General features: G+C 36.3%; 2 protein-coding genes across 3 annotated transcripts; both read right to left on the bottom strand.

Moving 5' to 3' along the window:
* Positions 1-26: 26 nt before the first annotated feature.
* Positions 27-5452, bottom strand: LOC147536408 (farnesyl pyrophosphate synthase 2-like). The gene is made up of 12 exons (XM_086640758.1): positions 5048-5452; positions 3968-3992; positions 3672-3787; positions 3443-3529; positions 3244-3360; positions 3050-3138; positions 2333-2384; positions 1680-1775; positions 1476-1520; positions 1280-1369; positions 1121-1192; positions 27-328 (listed from the first exon to the last, which is right to left on the bottom strand). Exons 1-12 carry the CDS (start codon positions 5324-5326, stop codon positions 200-202), a joined length of 1197 nt encoding a protein of 398 aa, XP_086496884.1. The 5' UTR covers positions 5327-5452; the 3' UTR covers positions 27-199.
* A 1922-nt stretch (positions 5453-7374) lies between these two features.
* LOC147536407 (uncharacterized) lies at positions 7375-17509 on the bottom strand. 2 transcript variants are annotated; one of them, XM_086639592.1, is made up of 11 exons: positions 16973-17509; positions 15955-15998; positions 14668-14770; positions 14119-14251; positions 13783-13955; positions 13317-13658; positions 11213-11606; positions 10277-10568; positions 9913-10077; positions 9081-9593; positions 7375-8165 (listed from the first exon to the last, which is right to left on the bottom strand). In XM_086639592.1, exons 1-11 carry the CDS (start codon positions 17130-17132, stop codon positions 7905-7907), a joined length of 2580 nt encoding a protein of 859 aa, XP_086495718.1. In that variant the 5' UTR covers positions 17133-17509; the 3' UTR covers positions 7375-7904. The 2 variants fall into 2 exon arrangements, with proteins under 2 accessions (XP_086495718.1, XP_086495719.1); XM_086639593.1 differs by having other exon boundaries at positions 13317-13649; positions 16973-17457.
* Positions 17510-17919: the final 410 nt, after the last annotated feature.

Genomic DNA, 17919 nt, shown 5'->3' with positions numbered 1-17919 from the left:
AAGTAAAGCAACAACTTGAAGAGGAATAACATTAAAAGAAACATTTTATAAATCTAATCTAAATCAAGAACAATTCCCTTTATTTCTTTACTTTTGTACTTCAAAAAGATCTCATAAACATTCAACCATGAGGTGAACAGAGAGTGACCTATTCTTTCACCTTTCACTAAACGAAAGAACTCAAAAATGCTTCTAATACCTACTTCTGCCGCTTGTAAATTTTATCCAAGAAAGACTTCAAAACTGCTTGCACTGCTTTGCTCGGATGAGCTTCAATGGAAGAGGTCAGCTTTCCATAGCTGTCGCGCTCATACTCGGCAAATACACCCTACAAAATTTACGTACAAAAATAATAAGAAAGAAGTATAAAACAAAGTTTACGCGTTCTTTTGGATTGTATATTTGATGATAGTTGGGAGGTCCATGAGCATTGCTCTTAGTCCCACATTGCTTAGGAAGAGGCTTACTAGACCTGGCTAAATGGATTGTGAGAAAGAAACTTGACTTATACATTTTTTTTTTTTTTTTGTTGAGGGAACTTGACTTATACATGGGCTAGTGCTTTTGGGAGCACTTGCCGTAAATGCCAGTCATTTGAGAAGGTTGGGTGGGCGGTAATCTGCCGTCGGTGCTGACAGGAAACCTTGTACCATGTGGAGCTCGACTAAGTGGGCCACATTGGTAGCTTAGTTTACCCCCCTCGATAATTACTACTGGAGTTTACCCCTTGGACTTACTGTTATGTCACAAACACTAAGGTCGTGTTTGCCGTCCAAGAATAAAATGCAATTATCAAGAATCACATTCTGCAAATCAATCTCTATACTCCAATTCATGGCCAAACTAAATAAATAAAATAAAATACTAAAACCATAATAGTGTTAGTCTTAGTAATCGCATCCTATTCGATCGCTCTAAACATGATTTTAGTGTTTTTGACGAAAATAGTAAGTCCAAGGGGGATAAGCTCGATTACCAACTAATGTTGAGGGAGTAAAGCTATAAGTATGATACCAGACTATTGTGGAGTTCAACTTCACTATACAAATTGATTGAACAGACAAATCTTTGACTTCGCATCAATAGAAAGCAGAAAGAGGGAAGGAAGAGAATGACAGACCTCAAGATCGAGATCTTTGTATAGTTTTTTCACTTTCTCAACACATGTTGGATCTGCTTTTCCATAGTTCTCCTGGACTCAAAAACAAGGATAATTAAATTGAGTACCATTTTAACCACAAAAAGAGATAATGTTAGAGCAAATATGTGGTTTTCTTACATATAATAATTTCTTTTGGTCATCATTAACAAGTTCGAGTGCCTTCACGACCAACCAAGAACACTTGAAATCCTCTATGTCAGTTCCTATCTGGTTATTAATAATAGCAGAGTAAGATTCATGAGAAAGGTCGGAAATTGATATCACTACTTGTAATTTTTATCAGTGTGAACTTGTGAATAATGTCGATACTTACCTTACCGATCACTTGGGGACTACCAAAGCAATCTAGATAATCATCCTACATAAAAAAGAAAGTGCAACTCAGACCCGAGCGTATAAGTGATGAGACAAAGAGAGGGAGAAAATATCATGGAATTGCTGAGCTACTATTCTTTTGATTCATTTAAATGGCAAAAAGGAACTCATGAAAATTATAGTAATGTGAAGTGTTACTAACCTGTACTTGAAAATAGTTTCCCATTTCAATGAGATTATTCTTCACGTTAACATGGGCATCTAGGTTCTCACCCGACATGAGCAATGCACATGCCACCTACGTAACCAGATGTGGAAATGGACATGTAGTCCAGATTAAAAGTGAAAATGTAAAAGCGGACTTCTCATATTAGAAAACTAAAACTAATTTAGCAGAACATATTGCACAAGAACTGCATGTAAAGACACAAAACCAAAACTGCACCTGAAGATTAAAAAAAAGTAGTAAATGCCAAAAAGTTGCTCACGTCCTAAGAAAACATTTCCATTTTTCACATGTCAAGAATGATTGACATTTTTGGCACTGACGCCAATCTCAAAATAATCTAATAGTTAAATTCTTCGAGATGCATTTTATATGAAGTTGGTTTTGCTGGTGTTTAAAATGGGTCTTTTTCAAATCATATTGAAAAACTCGGCTAACATGGTAATCCCTTCTCCGGTTTCTAGCATCGACAAAAGACTAATAGAAACTGATCAAACTCTATAATGAACAAACATATCTCAAGCTGCATTAAATAAGTAACTGTAAAATCTCTGAAGATTAAACAGAAATGATTTAGTCATAAGAGGAGCCATATAACGTTGTTGCACAAAAAAGAGAGTTCAACTCACTGGAAGATAGAATGAGTAGTAGGCAGTTTTATACTGAACAATGCGACGATGACTGCATTGAACACAAAATATAGGTTAGAAAAGATCAAAAAGAAAAGTTGATGATTAACGAACAAAAGTTAAAACCATCTTAGCTATTTGAATGGGGAACTACTTGTTATAACCATAAACTGTGTCCAGTGTCCAGAGACAAATGTTATTCGGTGATGTTTGATTTGTTTCCCTCTGTTTGAATCAAACTCGTCTAAAATTTGAATCAGAGAAAACAAACAAACTGACTCCGATCGATTCAAACCTCGAGTCAGATTTCAGATCTGACTGCGGAGAAAACAAACACTACCTTATTTAAGTACAATATGCCTTGGGTGATAATGAAATTTTGCTTAAGTATAACCAACCTACTAAAAAACCATAATTGGTATACAAATAGATCGTCTTTGCAAGAAAACTTTATTGAAAGGGAAAATACTTCTATGACTCCATAAAAAATGCTTGAAAACTTATATTACTCGGTAATGGTTCCAAGTAATTTCTCACATTGACAGCAGAATCTGGCATTAAGTTATATCTGATTTCTTAATTGACACAACCTAATATTCAAGACAGGCAAAAGGAAAGGGTTACTCTGTATTCTAAAATCGACTTGAAACGCAATGGTAAAGAACCGCGAAAAGCTCTCAAGTTTTCCTGTTTAGTGAATTATTTTTGTTTTCTTACACAGGCAATGTGTACTTGGACAGATCTTTTTCTCCTTCTATTGTGGTAATCAAATCCATCATCTGCCCTGAAGCTGTTTGGAACTCGACCTGTTAAGTGTGACATAAATCATATGAAACTTTTAGTGTGTGATTGAAAATAAAATAAAGTATTGCAGTAAAATAAAGTACTGGAGTTTATGCAAAAGAAAGCACCTCATTAAACAAATCAAGCAAATCGACATAATACGGCTTTCCTTTGAAGTGTTTCTTCAGAATTCTGGGGATTTGATTTCGAAGTAGAATCCCGTCATTTGCGGCAATCATACCAACCTACAGTTCGCATTTTGTTAAGATCTTTTCCTAGAAAAAAAATGCTATCCCATAATTTTCCGCAAATAACACGGTATGACACCTTATCAACTTTGTACCAACAAGGTTGACCTCGTCGTGTGTGAGCTCCATCCATAATATCATCAAGAACAAGAAAGTACGCCTGAAGCTGCAAAATTGTACAAAAGAAGGGTTGAATGTGTAAACTAACGGGTACCATAAATACTTGATAAACCAATTAACCAAGAAAAACGATTACTGTAGGAAGAACTAGTACAAACTTCGCATTTATCATTATATAGTAACTTTACCCATTCAATGCACCAACCAAGGACTGATGAAAGATATAATTCTTCTTCAGTCAGTTCATCTCCCTCTTTCAACAAGCTGTAGCTATCGACCACAGAGAGTCCTCGATTCAGCTTCCCTGTAAAAATGCAGTTAAATGAAGAGAGGCTAAAAAAGATATATCTCTCCATACAATTGTTTCATATCTAAAATAATTCCTACTTTCTTCTCATTGGATGTCAAAATCTTAGGCACGAGAACATCATGACAACCAACCCCAATTTTCTACAAATTATAATAAAAATGATCTTTTCCTCACCTCCAGGAACATTGTAATCCAGCATCTGAAATAGAACATAAGAATGATCAGGATAGAGAAAATCATACAGGTTTGTGAGAAAAACTTTCAGATGAAATTTAGTATGTACTTGAAAATGATTTTTTAAAAACATACTATACTTCAAGAAGAACAAAGATCAATACCGTAAAGAGTAGACTTTAAGGTCACTAAATTGCAAGGCTGAATTCTCGAAAGCATGCCTCATAAATTACTCCTAAATACAAGGTCTGTAGTAGGACCGTTTTCAATTAAATGGTATCTAGGAAAATGATGCAATATATAGAGTTGATCAATTTCCATATGGCTACTTCACTGAGCTATGAATAAAAGTTATGTTCTTTTTTATTAGAAATAAGTAGGAGTTTGCTACCACAAAGTAAACAAGTATTTAACCCACCCACAAAACTTTAATGACCCGGAGTCTTGCCCTTACAGAGCCCCGTACACTCTCATATTAGAAAGGCATTGGATGACTTTCATTCACATTTTGTAAGACAAAACCATCGGACGGCATCCAACGACAAGCATATCGGTCTGTACGAGGATAGGGCCTCTTCCTAGTTTACGAATAAAGTTGTTGAACAAAATCATTTTCACAACAGGAAGAACATAAGACATGAAGGGCAATCAAAGTGAAGCAGATGTTATTAACTTATCATCTTCTTGTTTTTCCTTTCCTTGAACCTAAAGCCTAACTATAAAGCTTAGGTCCTTAAAACCACATTTCTTATGTATCTACTTTTTTATTAATCCATTACCCTCTTTCTAATTCTACAATAAATTCATGTCAAATCAAACAAACATTTCCCATGTTACTAATTTTAATCAGCAATCTTTCTTCTCAAAAGAAGAAAACCCACATTTCAAATTTTCCAAAAAAAACAAAAGCAAATGGAAAACTACTAAATTCATTCTTCCAAAATGATCTAAAAATCACTAAAAGAAGAAACCCACATTTCAAAATGCAAAAAGAAAACACAAGCAAATCGAAAACTACGAAATTTACCAGAACAATTTGACCAAAAAAAAGAATCATTAAAATAATGAACAAAAAATCACCTTGTCGACCCATTGACGAGCATCATCGGAGAAATCAAAAGCAGAATCATTAAGAAGGTCAGATTTTAGGTCGGAATAAACCTTCAAGAATTTGGATTTGAGATCCTTCATTGTTGTTGGTGATCCACCGTTTGAAGTAGTAGTAGAAATTAGAGAGAGAGAATAGGAAGAAGGGGGAGGAGGAGGGAAGAAGAACAAGGGGAAGCGAGAAAATGATTTTCGTAGGTAGTTTCTGTGTGGAGCTAGAAGAAGAGTCAGAAAACTACCAAACACTCGCATTTCCAATTTCACTTTCAAGATTTTCTTTTTTTTTTGTCAATACAACTTTTTAAAACAGTACGGATGACACAATGAGTTATTAAAGGTTGGCTTCTGATCCTTGTGGTGACACTTCCAATTCTAGTTAGAGGAAATTGGTCCGGAGGCCCAATTTTATGTTTTTTTTTTGTCAAAAAGACAAATTATCTTTTTGCCCTTTTAAGTCCCATAAAAAGTTTGGAAATAGTTTTGAAGGACAATTCTAAAAGCACTTCCATTTCTAATGCCGAAATTGCTCTTAAAATCTTAGCTTGCGAAGCTTTGCAAACTGGTTTGCACTGATTTGCAATCTGGTTTCAAGAGCTTTGCAAACTTGTTTGCACTGCTTTGCAATCTGGTTTACAGAGCTTTGCAAACTGGTTTGCACTGATTTGCAATCTGGTTTGCAAAGCTTTGCAATCCCGTTTGCATTGCTTTGTAATCTGGTTTGCCTTGCAATGACTTTGCAGAATTTTGCAATCTGGTTTGCGGAGCTTTGCAAACTAGTTTGCACTGCTTTGCAATTTGATTTGTATTGCAAAGCTTGCAATCTGGTCTGCATAGCTTTACAAGCTGGTTTGCAATCTGGTTTGCAAACTGGTTTGCACTCTCGTTCGCAAACGGGTTTGCAATCTAGTTTGCAATAAGGTCAGTTTCGTCTTTCCCTATATTAGATTAATTACAAAAATGTCATAGGGAGCTGAAGCCTATAAAAAGTTGATAAATCCTTTTTAACCAAAACTCAAATTTTTAGAGAGTTTTGGCCAAATTACCCGTCTAGTTACCTTGAGTTTGTGTAAATGATGTTTTAAATCTCTTCAAGACTATATGACACATTAACTTGGTTTGTAATTTTCGAATGACAGTTTATTAGGATTTGAAATGAATAGACAACCTAACAAATGGGTTTTCTCAACATAATGTCTATGTAGCAGGGGCGAGGGAGAGGATGTGCGGAAAATGTAATCAGGACCTCTTCGTGAGAAGTCCCATCTTGGCAACTATGGATTCATGTTATATTACTCACTCAAATAAATGAATAACCCATTGAATACAATAGTGGTTGTGTAGACTTTTTGGTTTAAGAGTTAGATTGCATGAAAGAAGTGCGAGGACTGAGCCCTCAAAAAAATACGTCCCACTTTTCATTTTGCTTTTTTGTCTGAAAAATAGAACTTACTAATAAGAGAAATTTATTTATTCGTTCACAACTAAAATTAGTTTACTAAATTATCGGTATTTAATATATAGTTTCGATTGGAAATAAGGTAAAAGTATAGAACCGGTTAGAGTTTTTCATTGTATTAAAAGTAAAAAAATAGTTTTGAATGTCATCGTATTAATAGCGAAATACATAAGAGGATTGACTCCAAACATATTATTTGCTCCCATGATATTAGAAATTCAATTTTCTTTTGGAAAATCTTACTTTGTCATTTTCTGCTTCATAAAACTACAAAGCTTCAAGGAGAATTGCTTTTATTCCACCCTCCAAATAAGAGATTTAATCACCTGACTTACTGTGAATAACTATGATCTTATATTTTGTTTTTTGATGAACAAACTATGATTATGCCCTTACAAAACTTCACCACGCCCTAAATCTCAATCACGCCGCTGTTATATAGGTTTGCACTCAGAGTACCATAGTTTTTATAGCTTTTTATATACAAAAGTTGCAATGTCGTATTGACTTTAAGATTCACATTAATACTTAATAAGCATCAACTTACACCTATAGACAAGATTTCAAACGCTATCCCAACACAATGCAGTACTATGCACCCTCGCAGACGTGTTTCTCACCAGCCTGAACCACGAAAATCAGTAGATTACAAACGCTTAGCCACCAAGACCCCATATCCAACACCTACAAGATTTTGTTCCTTCAAGAAAATGTCTTACTAGAGCACTACAGTCACCTATAGTTCCAAGAATTTGAGCAGTGGGTCTTCGACAGTCCTTAATTACATCGTGTTGCCAACGACAGCAATTTAGGCAATTACAGGTTACAGAAAATCACAGAAGGATTGAAATAAAATAAAAAATCCTCTTATAAATTACAAACTTGGCAGTACATTTTCCCTTATCATCAAAAATTTAATATACAAGATAGAGGTAAAAGTAAAGAATAATAGAAAAGCAACCTACCTTCCAAAGTCCTAAAAAGTAGACTTTAAAAAAAATTGGAGAACAAGAAAACCGAAAAACTACTGCATCGGTGGGACCAAGTTAAAAGGAAACAAAATGTTAATCAACAAAGAAAATAGCAAAAACGCGAGAACTAAGAGACCTGCCGATCACCTCAAACCCTTGAGACTAGCTTAGAAATGGTAAATTGTCATCAATCAATATAGGTTTTTGATTTTTCCTCTTGAATAGGGTTCTTTACCTGATTTTCCTTGGGCATCTCTCTTATATTTACATTCTCCATTTGGGGGCCATTCCTGTACTTCTTTCTGATTTTTATCACAAACCGAAATCTTCTTTTTTTTTCTGAAAATCTCAAGATTAACATGTAATTGTTGTCTTGTGGATGGCCCGAAAATAATACCTTGTTTCAATAATTATGAGGCCAGTTGGTATGTGGACGTTGAGGTTGCTGATAAATGCTGGTAGGAGGTCCCGCAATTTCGACACCTCCACCCATGGTTTGGGCCTGTTGAAGAACTGGGTGATATAATCCAGGAAAGGTACCATGGCCACCCTGAGAGGGGAACGCCAAATGCTGCCCCTGTGGGGGCAGGTTGTAAAAAGAGCTAGTTTGCAATCCGGGAATGTCTCTGCTCGGTGCAGGCAAATAGACAGCAGCACCTTCACTCTGCATCCAAAAATCAGAAGAATAAAATCAATAAAATAAGTTCCATTCTAAAACTTGCCTACCCAGGATCATACCTGAAGAAAGAAAATTTTACAAGACTTGGTATTATACACAGGCGATTAATATAATTCAATTTCCAGGTGATAATAGTATCTAGAAAGATGTACTCATAACATGGAAGAATTGAAACTGAACTCGTCACCGGTCTTGGTGTATTTCTACTAGTGAGATGGTTCCTGGTTGGAACAATCACAAGAAAGCGCCTCAATTTTCAGAAGGTTAATTTCTGTGAGACCTTAACTCTGCATAGAACCATTTCCATTTGTGATCAATACCTGACAAGAAAAATGTAACATTTGCTTCGCTAAGTAGGCTCATATATGCCCTCCAATTTTTGTACGTGCACTTTTTATATGCTCATAAAGTTTTCAAATTCAAGCTCAACCAACTCCAGCATATAATTCCTGTACTACTGAGATTTCTTATTTGTCTTCCGCTAGTACCCATTACGTGGGTCCCCATTATGGCTGGTTAAGTGATTCCCTATTCCATTTTTTCTCACTCCGTAGCTCTTCTTTTCCGATGTAAGTTTTACATCGTCTTGATACCCTTCTCCAAATATGGTATTTGATATTACTAGTCTCCAGTCCATTTGTTGAATATTATGCTTATAAAAACAATCGGATACTACTATATTATAACTGTCTCTAACAACTTTAATACAAATGGCATTAAAAGACAATCAACAGGTAACAAATATCTTTACTTATACCAACCTTGCTCTAATTATTTTGCCTTTTCAATTGCAGTAGAAACCCGGTATAGAACTACAGAAATGAAATACTTTTGACTGCTCTTGCAGAAGTCCGAGTATAAATTGTATTCAAGACAAATAACAGAAACAGCAAAACTGACCTGATGTCCAGTGAAGTAGACATTATTTTCCTTGTACTGTGATGCTGCTCGGTCCTCATTGCGAGTTGAATTTCCAGCACTGGTAGCAGGACTTGGGCCATAACTGGCTGAAGAGGAGCTGTATGGTCCGTAACCAGTTTGAATTCCAACATGGGCTGAATTTCCAGTACTATTTCCAGACTTCAAGTTTGGGTAGGAGTATTTCACTCCAGTTGCAGCTGCTGCTGTCGCTGCTGGAGATGGATATACATTGCCAGTTGGAGGTTGCTGAGGGAAAGGAGGGTTGCCAGGAAAATGATGAATAGACGGAGGTTGAACATAGAGTGGGGAGAAGAACTGGTTATATGGAATGTAGTTAGTAGGATAATGGGGTAAGTGTACACCGGCAGATTGCCGGAAAACTGGAACTGGGTGTTGAGTCATAGCTATAGAGCTCCGTAAAACTGCGGCAGATTGGGTCACCTGTGGGGTTGGATCTGCTGTAGAGAGAACCTGGGAGTTCCCACTGTGTGCCTGGAAATGTATATGCATCAGAAGATTGAAAAAAGATCATTGAATCACAAGTCAAACAAAGGAAAAAAGTCATAGAAACGGTTTCCTAAGAGCTTCCTCAAACAAAATGATACTTCTTCCTAACAACTGAAAAAGGCACGTGAGATGCACAATCAGCCAGCCCAAGAAACAAAGGTCATAATAAATGTTCTTTCTATTACGATAAACATAATGTTCTGTTTGGCGTTTGAAATGGTATAGTAGAAGTAAGAATAGCATCAAAGGAATAATTAGGTGTAGGGAAAAAAAAATCAATGTCACGCATGTAACATGTCCAGACCTCTTGAGATTCCTGCCCCGCTTGAGAAGACAATACTGCAATATTTCCATTGTACTTGGTAGGACCTCCAGCTGGGAGAAAAGGAGAAATCCGACCATCACCATCAGCACTAGGACGGTATAATTGGGTATAGTAGTTAGCCGATGGATCAAAGGGTTGTTGAACCTAAATAACACAATTATATGTTAGCAACACATGTATAAAGGAGGAAAATTGAGTTTACACTCCATAGTAAAAATAATAGACAAAAACTAAGGTATATAACAATTTAACAATAATAAAGATAAAGCAGAAAGGAACCTAATAAAAACACAACAAACAACTTTCAATATGTTAAAAGTAAGGGTGAATATTTTGTGCTTACAAGAAATCCTGGAAGATGGGAGACATCGTGCGACTCAGGTTCAGAGCTATCAAAAGGTGCAAACTGGGTTCCTAGCATTGGTGGCATCAAACCGAAACTGCAGTAAGTTGGCGTAGTATGAACTGAATAACGAGGAGCTGCTGGAGGCATTGCTATCTCTGGCTTGATGTTTTCACATTCAGGTGCTTCATTTTCTACTTCTCCAGATGATAAATTTTCTTGCATATTTGTTGGTGATTGTGTATGACTGTAATCTCCTCCTTCTTCAGAGTCAGGAGATTCAATTTGGTTGCTGAATTTAGTTATGAAGGTACCAAATCAGACTATGTAAAGAGACATATTCAGAAGATACACCAGCAGAATAAACTAGGGGAATATCCGTAAATTCGATGATGGAAGTTTTAACGGGGATTTACTTATAACTTCAGTACAATTATTTGTAACAGCAGACGAATTTGAAGGGTTCACTACTTCATTAAACTAGATGTAATGGCATTTAGGTGCAAATAAAAGTAATGACGATGGGTGTTCCATAATTTTCACTCTTTTAAAAGCCATAACATAAAGTAAGCAATGATTGATATGATATGACTAATGGCACTCCATTTTAAATTAACGTTCCAATATACGACAGTGTCAAGTATGTACATTGCAACATAAACCGACAAAAAGGATAAATTTTCTGCTTTTCATTTTCAAAGTTCGACAGAACAATTGAAAATAAGTATAAACTCCTCAAGAATATTAATCAGATCATGGATAACTTAAGGACCTCCTGCACCCGATATATCCGGAGCAGCAATAGGTGGTTCTCCTAAAACCGATATATATATATATATCCTCAAATAGATAGAAGTAAAACTAAGATAAGTAAGGTATACTTACAAGTTAAGAACATCAAAATAATGAATCAAAAGTAAGTTAACATTAAAGTACCTAGACGAAGGATCCTCTGCAGCTTCTGTAATCCCTTCAGAGAAACTAGATAGAGGTTCTGTGCTCTTCACGTTATCACGGCTATCAGTGCAGCTTGTGCTTACACCAAATGTAGCATCAAAGCTTCCAAAAGTCAAAGAAAACCTTTCCTCTTTGGGGACTTGGAGATGGTTTGGAATGATAACATGCTTACCATGAGACACATGCAACCCCTCTAGCTTCTTCTGCAGCTCCGGAGTTGCATTTTCAAAAGGAGATGCAACCGCTGTGGGTGGCGACTCAACAACAGCTTCAGTTTTCATGGTTAAGACCTCAGATGTGCCAACTGTTCCAGGAACTAGGGACGCGGTAGGAGTTGTCAGCTTTGGCTTCCACTCCTTCACAGGGCCTATAGCTGAAAAAAGACACAAATTGTCACGTCAGCTTTTCAATTAAGAAAGACAGAAGAGTTCGCTTCTGCTTGTCTGAACAGTTACAGGCAGTTCTTTTTGAAAAAGAAAAAGAATTATATACTAATTTAAATTTTGTTTACAATAAAAGGGATCTTAACTTGATTCCATGGACATCCAACTAATGCGAATAAAATTACAATTTCTTAAAAATAACCTCCCAATTTGACACAAATTCCCTGTATGAGACCAACTGTGTCCAATTCGTGCATTTTGCCCAATAAACAAGGGGAGAATCTTTCCTTTAACAATAATATTATCAACACTATTATTTCCCCTTAAAAGATCGCCATATTCCTCGATCTACAAATACCTCAAATTATTGCATGTGGGATTAAATTCCAAAGATCCATCGCTTCCTCCAAGGAAGAGCTTTCGCCAATAAAAGGAATCATTCAATTCCCTCCTAGTTTGTTAAAACATTCTATCACTATAATCTTCTCTTTGCAAGCTATCCATACGAAGAAACTCACCTGCGAAAGGTGCTTCTTTCTCCAATAAGATGACTTTACTTGTTACTTGATTCAAATCCTCTGGGGACGGTCCATTTCTCACCGACGCATCATAACTTAATTTTACTCAAAAACCTTTACATGTATATCGCTCTTCCATATCCTAAAATCTTCCCGAAGGATTGTCCTTTCAATAAGATTTGGAAGAGTCACGATCTCATCAACCTCAGAATTGTTGAGATTCCTTATAAATCCAAGATCCCAAGTTACATCCTCATCTGAGATACTTTAGCATTCAGAGACATTAACCTCTTTCATTCCAGATAAAGAGAGCACTACTCGGGAAGTAATTCTGAATTATTGTCTGAGCAATTAATATCCTTAAACAACTTAATGCACACTCTATCCCGCACTCAAGGAGACCAGATCTTTAAACCTATCTATATGATTATATAGCCATCTCCACACTGTACCACCATAAGTACATGAAGGTTTTCCCAATTTGCTCCATATTTCTCCTTCATGAGCATCTTCCAAATTGCCATTTCCACATTACCAAATTGCCACACCAATTGGTTAGAAAAGCTGAATTACTTACTTTATCATTGATCCCCAACCTCGTAAACTCGTTTTTTTGCAAAAAAAATTCCCACGCACAACCAATGACGTTTTTTTTCTAATTTATATACCATAAGAAATCCCTCATATTTTCTGCAATTATATTCAGTTATCAAAAATGCTTTAATTAATATAAGAAAATTTTGAATTAGCATATGTAAGTACAGAGTTTTACAGAAGTTGATAGCACAAATATAACTTGAGGTGTATCTTCACTGGTTTACTACAATTTTTGTGTACAACTACAGATGTAAACATGTCCTGATACGAACCATATTGTTCTTGATTCAGGCACCATACAGCCCTCTAGCTAGGTTACATTATACTTAGGTCTTTCTAAGCAATGTGAGACAAATTAAAGAAGGCATAACTAGAGAATAGTAGCGCCAACATTTCAATGGATTTGTCTATACTGTAGTCTCTAGGTCCAGATAATCATAATCATAGCTTGCTGCCCAGTTTGCATCCTATGGGACCAGCACCCTTGTGGGGAACTACTGACTTTAGCAACTACTAATACCCGTATACATATATCCTTGAAATTAATGAAAAGCTAAGTGTTAAAATAAATAGCAACCACATTACCTTTATGAGAACCATTAAGCTGTTGAGAACTGTTGCCATAATTAGATGAAGGCCAAACAGGCAAAGCACCTCCATGGATAGATAAGTACGATGGTTCTGATGATTCGAAACCCTGAGGTTTTTCAACTCCCTGGATTTCGCTAGGCATCTTCCCATGTATGAAGGAGTTTCCAATATCTGCAGGTGCTTTGGATGAAGGCAATTCAGAGTTGACGACGTCATGAGGTAAATATTTTTCTATTTGATGACGATCTCCTAAATTCTGAGAGGAAGTTGATTGACTCTCAGAGGGGACTTCGGAATTTGTTTGTTGGCTACCCCTTTCCTGTGTAACTGTAGCCCCTGCACGAGAGAGTAATTACACAAGAGGCAGCATTTCTACAATAACTAAAACCTTAGTGAAGGACTTCAAGGGCTAGCAAGAAAAATTTTACGAGGAAAGTTGGCATATGTTTGCCACATGTACCTCTCTCTTGAAATGGAACACTTTCAATAGGAATAGATGGTTCCATTACTTTCCCCAGATTATTGGCATCAGCAACTGAATCATCTAAAGTATGGTTGGTTGCACTGCCTACAGAAGCACTTCTATGGCTGGAAGCAGCTTTTTTTGGTTCCTTGACTATTGGGGCTGAAGATCTGTGACATGTACAGGACATCAAAAGTAATACAAATGTGGACATTTTTTAATGATATGAAAAGTTTAACCTATACTCATATATGTGCCAACTGCCACCATAATTGCTCGATATTCTACTTAAACAGCATTCAAATAGAAAAGAATATCTATGATGGTTCTCACCTTGAATGAGAAGTTATTGCTTTATTTTCTGCCTCCTGCGAAGTTGACAGAGAAGCAGGTGTAACAATTCTCTCTGCACCTTGTTTGATGCCAGTTTCCTTTCCAGCAGAAGCAACCTTAACATCACCAACACCTGAAAGGAGCACAAAAATCCTTATTACTACGTCTGTGAGCCAAAACACCAAGTAGTTCGTAATGGAATCAGACGCCTATCAGCAAGGGACAATACGCAATATATCTGCATTACAGCTTCATATTAATTATACAGCTCAATGGCAAATTCACCAACCAATCAATAGGAAATATAACGCTCACATAAGCATCACCAAGGATGAAATATGTTTTGAAGCTAAAATTCCCAACCATCAAAAAACTCAGTTGGAAGAGTATCAGCCTCACTGTTTAACATTCTTAGACAAAATTGCAAATATATGCTTTTGTTAGAAATTTCAAATAGCTACACCCAAAAAAGCAAAAATAGATGTAGAAAAGAAACAAAACGAGCAACTACACAACAAGCAAATGAAGCCCTTGTGAAGAATTGAATACCATGAGAAACGCGATGAGATGAATGGTTCCCCCGCGCACCCCTACCTCCCGGTCCCTGTGAGCCTAGTCCCCGCCTAGAGTCTGCCGATTCTTTATTCTGGTTCTGCAATAAAACAATTAATGCACGCTTAAACAATTACGGTATGATGATAAGGAAACAATTAATCGAAAAAAATGCAATAATGTTTGACGGTTTGACTCTCTATGAAACTTGTAATCTTACTCTAATAAAACCATTCACTGGAATGTTGATCCCCACTGATGGTACTACCTATCATCAGTGAGAAGAAACATGCTGGTTGAAGGATCCAAAAAGACAAGGCAAAGACCACAGATGCAAATTAACACATAAGAAAAACATTAAAACATTAACAGTTATGGGGACATGGCTCAGATGTCATTGCTAAGAAGAAAAAAAGCATCAAGCAAACAGCAGATAGTTCGGAAGGGATTTGGTAACGATCCTGGATTAGTTATAACATAGTATTAACTTCACTTCTTCTTTTCTTCTTCTGGCTCTTTAAACCATGAAAAATAATAGTTGTCTTAACTTGTTAATTAATAAATTCTTCAGCAATCTGCAAGACCCAGTAGTTCCAACTGCTGTTGCCTATTTTTGTGTTTGGATTGACTGATAATTTAGTACTCAATACACAAGACAATGGATCGTTAATACTATGTGGTGTTATGATCTAGATATATCGCATAAAGGTTGACGATCAATGGTTTTTATACTCACTAGCCGGACTGGTCAAAGTTCGGCCATTTCAACCATCTCAGCTACAATTTGTGTCCAATTAAAATCTTTTTTTTCTTCTATTATTAAAGTCTTCCACAAATGTTACATTCAGATTTAGTTGTACCTTTGTTTTGATCTCTTACACATGCAAGCCACAATATACAAAATTAACAGACAGCAAGAGTGTTAAGAATCACATCTATTGGCATCTTAACGAAAAAAGACTAATCTCAATTTAATCCTAATGCTAAACCACTAATACCACTACCAAGTGAAGGGCGGTAAAGATGGGCAAAATGTGAAACAGATATACAAATTAAGAAGGAAATCTGCTGCACAAACAACATTAAAGTTGTCGGAGACTCTGGAATCTGAATCTATGGAATTTTTTACCACAATTAGCAGCAATTTGTTATAGTAATCTTAAACCGATCACATCAGAACGATGAAAAGCTAACTTTCAGAAAATGATCACAACTTAAGAGTCAAAAACAGCTGAGCATCAAAAAAACCTAAAGGAGATAATGATCAGCATTCAGCAAGCTTACCTCTTTTTTCTTGTCACGCTTCCTTTTAACCTCATGAAATGTATCTGCGGGACAAAACCATGCAATTATTATAACTTCACTAAGAAAGAAAGTCTCTACAACATATGTTTCAAGCGGTTCTCAACTTGTCGTCCTTTAACAAGTGATCGTGATAAAATAAAGAGAGAGAAACATGAGAAAGACCACAATCGTGAGATGCGGCACAGAAATTGCCTAAATAACCTTGAGGATGTCGGAAAGTAAAATATTAGAGGACCCAGGAAAAGAGTGTACAAGGGTCGGCCTCTCGGTGTCCGACTTTTGAGCTCTAACACTACATTACTACAAGTCTAAAATACATCATGAAAACAACTAGCATCTCACTATCAACTCTGTAGCTTATCTACTAAAACACACTTTCAACTGTCTAATTTATACTGAATCAGGGATCTAGGTGACTTTTCAGTAAAGCTCAACAAATCAATGTCGATATTCTATTCAATAGTTTTCTTAAAGCATGCTGCAACTTACTGTTTTACCATAGCTTATCAATTAGAAATGACATCAATAGTAAACAAAATATCAAAAAATTAATAGTAACATTATAATACCAAGTAAGAAAACAAAAACAAGAATTTAGACATCAATCACATGAGCAAAATCAAAATTAGCAGCTAGGGTTACATCTCTCATTCCAGACAGTTCAATGGGAATAAGAGTTGCATCAAATTCTTGGTGCCACCATGGAACATGAAATTCCAATGGTTCCTTCCCATTTAAACCCACAAATTTAAGAAGCCTTTCAATTCATCATCAAAGAAAACTCAATCAGTTTTGAGGAAAGACATGAAACTAGAAAACCCATCAAAGTCCCATAATAAACCCAACTAAGTTTTAGTAGACCGAGATGTTCATACCTCTCTGATACAGTGGAACAAAACGGCAAAACCTATAAAATAAAAGGTCCATAAACCAACAGATCGCTCTCTAAAATCCAAATCAATAGCTCAAAAATCAAATCAATAAGCAAAACAAGTACCTTGAAGCAAGAGCTTTTGAGTGGTTTCATTAGGATCCATGGAACACTCTTTAAGCATTGCGTAAATGTCATCTTCGCTATGATTTCCAGTGATCTCTTTGATGCTTTGAATAATCTTCTTTACGTTGTTTGGGATTGAAACCCTAGAAGTAGTGCTCATGTTTAGAGGTAGATAAAAAGATGGTAATTTTGTGAAGAAAGGTAGAGAGAGAGAAACAGAGAGGATGAGGAAAATGAGAAGACAGAAAGACCCAGATCACTAAATAGAAAAAGGGATTGAAATGGGGGGAAGCTAGAGGAAGAGATTATGGTTGAGGGTTTGTGAATTGATCTTGTAGTAGAAAAAATGGAGAGTTTTAGAGAGAGAGGGAGAGGGAGTTGTTGAAGTGTTGAGACAATTACGTATGGAAAACGTGATGTTGAGTGTGGGCTTTTTTCTCTCCTCCTAGCTAGAGCCCAGAGGTTTTCTTAACATGATTGTGAAATGGAAAACGTGACGGAATCCCTGCAGATATATGTGTTACTACAATTAGGGATAAATTCTGACCGCCCACATGCTCCGTACAATATAGTGGTAGGTACGAACAATCCTCTCTCTCAGAAATGTTAAATGTGCTTCGCTTAAGGCAATATTTTAAGAGGATTGCGAGGAAAGGAGACGCTTTTAACAAAAGTGAGGAATCTTTCGTTATATGCAACACACAAAATCCTAAATTACTATAGACACGTTATTCACCACTCCTGCCCCGAGTTCGACTACCAAGTCATCTCGCACAATCTCTTCATCTTGATCAATTTCTTGATACGAAAAATGAAAACTCTTTCTGAAACATTTCTGGATCCTCACTCATCTCCTTTGTCAATTTCGCTCAAGATTGATTAATCCACCAAGTTCTTGGGGTTTATGTACAACCTCATCATGGGATTATGGAAGCAGGTGTAGACGT

Source organism: Eschscholzia californica, unplaced genomic scaffold (genome assembly GCF_041429995.1).
Source record: "Eschscholzia californica isolate CP2 unplaced genomic scaffold, dmEscCali1.0.p SCAF_5, whole genome shotgun sequence".
Lineage (NCBI taxonomy): Eukaryota > Viridiplantae > Streptophyta > Magnoliopsida > Ranunculales > Papaveraceae > Eschscholzia > Eschscholzia californica.
Note: the sequence above shows the minus strand (reverse complement) of the source record. Positions and strands in the feature narration are given on the sequence as shown.